General features: G+C 47.9%; 1 protein-coding gene across 1 annotated transcript in view; it reads left to right on the top strand.

Moving 5' to 3' along the window:
- The window catches only part of PRKCB (protein kinase C beta), a gene marked incomplete at its 5' end in the record, with an annotated part of 308,734 nt that overhangs the window by 238,162 nt on the left and 65,075 nt on the right, over positions 1–5,497 (top strand). The window contains one exon of the mRNA XM_015563848.1: positions 1,877–2,023. Coding sequence (XP_015419334.1) covers positions 1,877–2,023 — 147 coding nt within the window. The remainder of the gene's footprint in view (positions 1–1,876; positions 2,024–5,497) is intronic.

The following is a 5,497-nucleotide window of genomic DNA, read 5'->3' as shown; positions in this document are numbered from 1 at the left end:
CCTGCTGGGATGCAAATTCTTTGAGCATCTGTATCTGCTTTGCTCCCTGATGGAGCCTCAGAATCTAGGGCAATACCTGGCATGTAGCAGGCACTCAATAAGTATTTCTTGAATGAATGAATGAATCTTCCCTGATATTAAACCCCATGGAAAACTTTTTGTTGCCTCTTTGTCTTATAAAGACAAGTGAGTAATGCAGCAATAATAATGTCTACCATCCATTGAGCATCTACTAAGTGACAGGAATGGTGCTGAGAACTTTGTGATACATTTTCTCATGTCATTAACTCATTTTCTTGGAAAGGGGACTGAGATTTAGAAAGGTTCATTAAGCAAATGCAAGTAAGTGCCACTCTGTGGTGGTAGGCAGTCCTCATGGAGCTTGTGTTCTAGTGTGAGGAGAAAAATAATAAGTTAAGAAACAAGTACATATCTGGTTTGTAAGGTAGTGATAAGAGATATGAAGAAAATAAAGTAAATAAGGGGGAGGGAGATTGCTGAGAGCTATTTCATGTCAGGCACTGGGGCTCTCTTAGAGGTGAGGGAGCTCTGGAGAAAGACCTCCAGTCACAAGAGAAAGCAAGTGCAAAGGCCCTGGGAAAAGAATGTGTTTGGTGCTTTCAGAGAACGGCAATGAGGCCATGTGGTTATAGCAAGGAGAAGGGGCTGAAATAAGAGAGTGCAGAGGAGTCAGGTTATCTGTGGCCTTTGCCTGTTTCTCTGACAGAGACAGGAACGTCTGGGATGTTTGGTGGAGGAGTGTTGTGAGCCAGAATTACACAGCTTGTCCACTGCCACAGTTGGGAATTCTAAGCTGAGCTTTTAATGCCACAATTTTCTCACTCCTAGAAGCAAATCCAGTAACAAGGCCCTGGCAGCTGCAGGTCTCCCTGCTGTTTTCCTATCTCTTCTTGTTCCAGAGTATTTGCTGCCATTTGAGTCACTATTTTGCTGCTCACAGAAGCAGGTCCCCCCCTCATTGCCTCACCCATTCATTTATCCATTTGACCAGAAACTATATTGGTTGTCAGGGAAACTGTGGAGAATGAGATATAGTCTGTGCCCTCACTGTTTTCAGTGCACCTGGGGCAAAAAGTGAATGACAGCCATCATCCAGTATAAATGGGAGGTGAAATGAGTGAAGGAAGCAAATACTAGTAGGGACACCTAGTCCAGACACAAGGAATCAAGGAGGACTTGCCTGAGGAAGTGAAACTGGGGTAACTAAGTTGACGAAAGAAGGAAGGGAAGAGAATAGCATCCAGAGAGAAGCAAGAACACGTGCAAAGGCCCTGAGGTGGGAGGTGAAAGAATGAAGGTGGGTTGCAGGGAAGAAGGACTCAAGGAGTGATGTGGTGGGAGAGCCAGGTAGGGCCCAATCGTGCTGGGTCATATTGGCCAGTACACGCTTCAAGGTCTTTATCCTAAAAATGAGTCACCACTGAAGCATTTTAAGCAGGTGGTGACTCGATTGGGTGTGAGGAAGTGGAATCTTGCTCTGGCTTCATGTGAAGCCCAGTGTGGAGGGAACCAAGGTGACTGTCCAGGTGAGGGGTGATGGCAGGTGACATTGGTGGAGATGGAAAGAAGATGAATTCTAGAGGCCACGAGGAGGAAAAGGGGACTGCTCCTGGTGAGATGTGAGGGCTTCAAGAGAAATGGAGGTGCCAAGGATGGCCTCCAGGTTCTGGCCTTGCAGAGTGGGCTGTTGGCCATGCTTTTCATGGATAGGGGTGTGTGAGTGGCAGGAACCACACCATGCATGTCTATATGTGTCTTCCTACAAAGGCATCGTCAAACCTTAATGATGTGTCTTTTTTTTTTTCTGGCTTATGACTTGGCTTTTTAATGATGTGTCTTGTGTTTCCCCCTCCAGAGGGCCAAGATCGGTCAGACTCCCAAGACTCCAGAAGAAAAAACTACCAACACCATAGCCAAATTTGACAACAATGGGAACAGGGACCGGATGAAGCTGAGCGATTTTAACTTCCTGATGGTGCTTGGGAAAGGCAGCTTTGGCAAGGTACAGTGTGGTTTGATGGTTGTACCTGCTCCAGAAAAAAATTACTAAAAAGGTGAACACATTTATCTGAGAAGGTGACATACAAACTGAGACCTGAGGATGAGAATGAGCAAGCTAAACATTCAAAGAGCTAGGAGAAAACAGCATGTGCAAAGGTCCTGGGGTAGGGAGGGCTTGGTACATTTTAGGTACCATCAGGAGTTGGGGCCAAAATGTCATGAATGAGGGAGGTAGTAGGATGTGAGGTTGAAGAAATGGGCAGGGCCTCGTCATGCATAGCCTTATGAGCTGTGGTGGGGAGTTTGGATTTTACTCACAGTGCAGTGGGGAGCCTCTGAAAGATTTTAAGCAGAGAAGTGACACAATCAGATTTGCCTTTTGGAAAAGATCACTCTTGCAGCCAAGAATGGAGACAGTGCCTTTCACATAGCAGCACAGTTGAAGGATGACCCTGGGCCTCGTAGAGTGGTTCTGGATGCTTTTATAGATGCCTGGAGAGACTGTTTTACTGAACCTGAGATGGTATTATAAGTATTCCTGACTTGTTTAGTGTTGCATTGAGCCTTTTAAGCCCTTTGTGTGCCGCAGATATGTCTAGTATAAATCTCATACCATGAACTCGGGTGTGCAAAGAATACAAGTTTCTTTCCCATCTCTGTAGCTTAGTAAAGATATGAGTTATCCTGGAGTTGCCCTCACCCTGCTTGTACCCCAGCTGTGAGTCAGCTGGTGAGTCCCAGCACCTGCTTCCCCAGAGCACGTCGTGCACTGACACTTCTCTCCACGCTCCCCATGCGACCTACGCTAACCGCGTACACCACTGGACTGCTGCAGAAGCTCCTCGCTGCTTTCCCGCTCACCCGCCAGCTATAGTAACACCCCTTCCTCGTAGCAGCCATCGTCATTCTTAAAACACTACATTAGGTCAAGGCACTCCCCTGCTTGCAACACTCCAATGACACCTCTTCACAATTAGAATAGATTCTATACTGTGTCATGGCTTACATCATTTTTTTTTTGTAAAACATTTTTATTGATTTCAGAGAGGAAGGGAGAGGGAGAAAGAGATAGAAACATCAATGATGAGAGAGAACCAATGACTGGCTGCCTCTTGCATACCCCACATTGGGGATCGAATCCAAAACCCAGGCATGTGCCCCGACTGGGCTTGTAACCGTGACCTCCTGGTCCAACCACTGAGCCACACCAGCCGGGCTGGCTTACATCATTCTTAATTATGACCCTTGATATAAACCCCACCCAACAACTTCCTTTTCTTGCTCCCGCCACCCACTCTGCTCGGTGGTTCCTGGGATGTGAAACAGACAAAGCTCCTTCTGCGTTGGAGGGTTTGTGGTACGTGGCTGGCTCCCTCTCGTCATTCCCAACGCGACTTAGAGGTCATCTCTTTCGGGAAGCCTTCCCAGACCACCTCCTCAGAGAGCCGCTCATTCATCCTTCACTATATTTAACTCTCGCAGCACCCATCACCGGTGATACTTTTCTTGCTTGTATTGGTTTTTTGTTCTTCTCCTCCTAAGATCTGACCTGCACGAGAGCAGGGACCTTCTCTGCCGTGTTCAGCACTGTACTCCCAGTGCCTGTGGATTGAGTTGAGTCAGGGCTGAGACTGAATACTAGATTTTCTCTATGGGGCCCAGATCATCTGCTGAGATGGGTTGGGGATCTGGCCCACGTGGGAACAGCCTCTCGTGGGATGGGCGTTGAGAGCAGGAGCACGCAGTAGGGTTGCTGATGGGCGTTGAGAGCAGGAGCACGCAGTAGGGTTGCTGATGGGCGTTGGGAGCAGGAGCACACAGTAGGGTTGCTGATGGGCGTTGGGAGCAGGAGCACGCAGTAGGGTTGCTGATGGGCGTTGGGAGCAGGAGCACGCAGTAGGGTTGCTGAGCAGTCCCACGTACCCGGTAAGAAGTTGGTAATGGCAGTGATCCACCCCACTGCATGCCCTTTGCCAGCAGCTCTGAGCAGCCTAGATGTGGAGACGTGGATGGTGGGTGGAGTTCACAGTAATAAGGGAGGTAAGGATTCTGGGACGAGGGATGCCCACTTCCAGCACGTTCTCAGCGAAAGCAGAGCGAATAGATGAATGCAGACAGTGTCTAGACCGGGCTGGGAGGAAGTCAGAGCAGGAGGAACGTTGTATCCTGGTGAGAAAGAAGTAGTTTGGAGGCCTGGGATGAAAACAAATGGATGAGGTCAAGAGATTTAAGATGCTAAGAACAGAGGCATTTAGATCCAAAGTTGGGGCGGTTTCCATGATGACATGGAAGAAAGTGGCCTAAATGAAGAGTTCTAATAGGCTGAGGCTGTTGGAAATTTTTTAAAATTATATTTTTAGCAAGCACGACATCCCTGGTTCCTCATTAAAATTATATTTAAAGGGTACATTTTTCGAAGTCTTGCTCCCACCCAAGTTCACATCTTTTCGTGGCCCCTCCCGGCTACTGCCCTCCGTAGGTTAACACTTTGGTTCATTTCATTTGCATCTTTCCAGTGTCTCCATGTTAATTTAGCAAACATAAATGTGCATTTTTATTCCTGGCCTTGTTACCTCCAGAGTTAACAGTGTAGGTTGGAGAGTTTTTTATTGAGGAACGGAAGCTCCAGAGGGCCTCGTGGGAAGGGTTAGGGCTGGGGGGTGGGGGGGTGGAGAGGTGGGAGAGCGGGCCACTGGGGAGCAGTGAGGGAGCGAGCAAGTATAGATGATATGTTTCTATGGAAACTGTTATAATGATTGAAAGTTCAGTTTCAGACTCGGGATATGGCATCAAATAAATGACAACAGTATGTCATGAAAGCAACTAGGATAACAGACCTCTGTGATCCTTCAAAACAAGTAGTCATCCTTTGCCGCCCTAGTTTGCCAACCGTGGTCTTACATTTAGATGCCCGAGTTTCCCATTTTGCAGATCGATCACACCCCTTAAAGGGGAGAGAACTGCAGGGCAGTGCAGTCCCCTACGTTTTCATGCATTTCAAAGCAAGTTGCAGCTGTTTGCACACTGTGCCCCTAAACTCTTCAGCATGCATATCATTGAACCAGAATTCAATATTTGTTTTTAACTACTTTAAGGGAAAATTTACATACAACGAAGGACACAAATAAGTATAGCGGCCTATGAGTTTTGAAAAACATGTACTTCGAAACCCTGTGGGGATGTCCATATTAATCTAAAAAATCACAGATGCGATGTGCCACTGAGTCAGATGCACCATGAGTGCCTGTGGAGTGGGGGTGGCCTTGCTGAAGGGGAGAAGGCTTCCAGGCCAAAGGGACTCGAGCCATATCTGGAGGACGGGCAAAGGGCACAGACCGGGCACAGCACATGGAGCTCAGAAGGCCTCCTCTTCCTGGTCAGACCCCCAGCCAGGCTGTTGATCTGGGTGTGGCCAGGGCACTAGGCTCCTTTGTTAGCCAGGGTGAATTCAACTGTGGGACCGCCCCCCAACCCT

Source organism: Myotis davidii, unplaced genomic scaffold (assembly GCF_000327345.1).
Source record: "Myotis davidii unplaced genomic scaffold, ASM32734v1 scaffold150, whole genome shotgun sequence".
Classification (NCBI taxonomy): Eukaryota; Metazoa; Chordata; class Mammalia; order Chiroptera; family Vespertilionidae; genus Myotis; species Myotis davidii.
The sequence above is the reverse complement of the archived record's forward strand: the minus strand, read 5'-3'. Positions and strand labels throughout refer to the sequence as shown.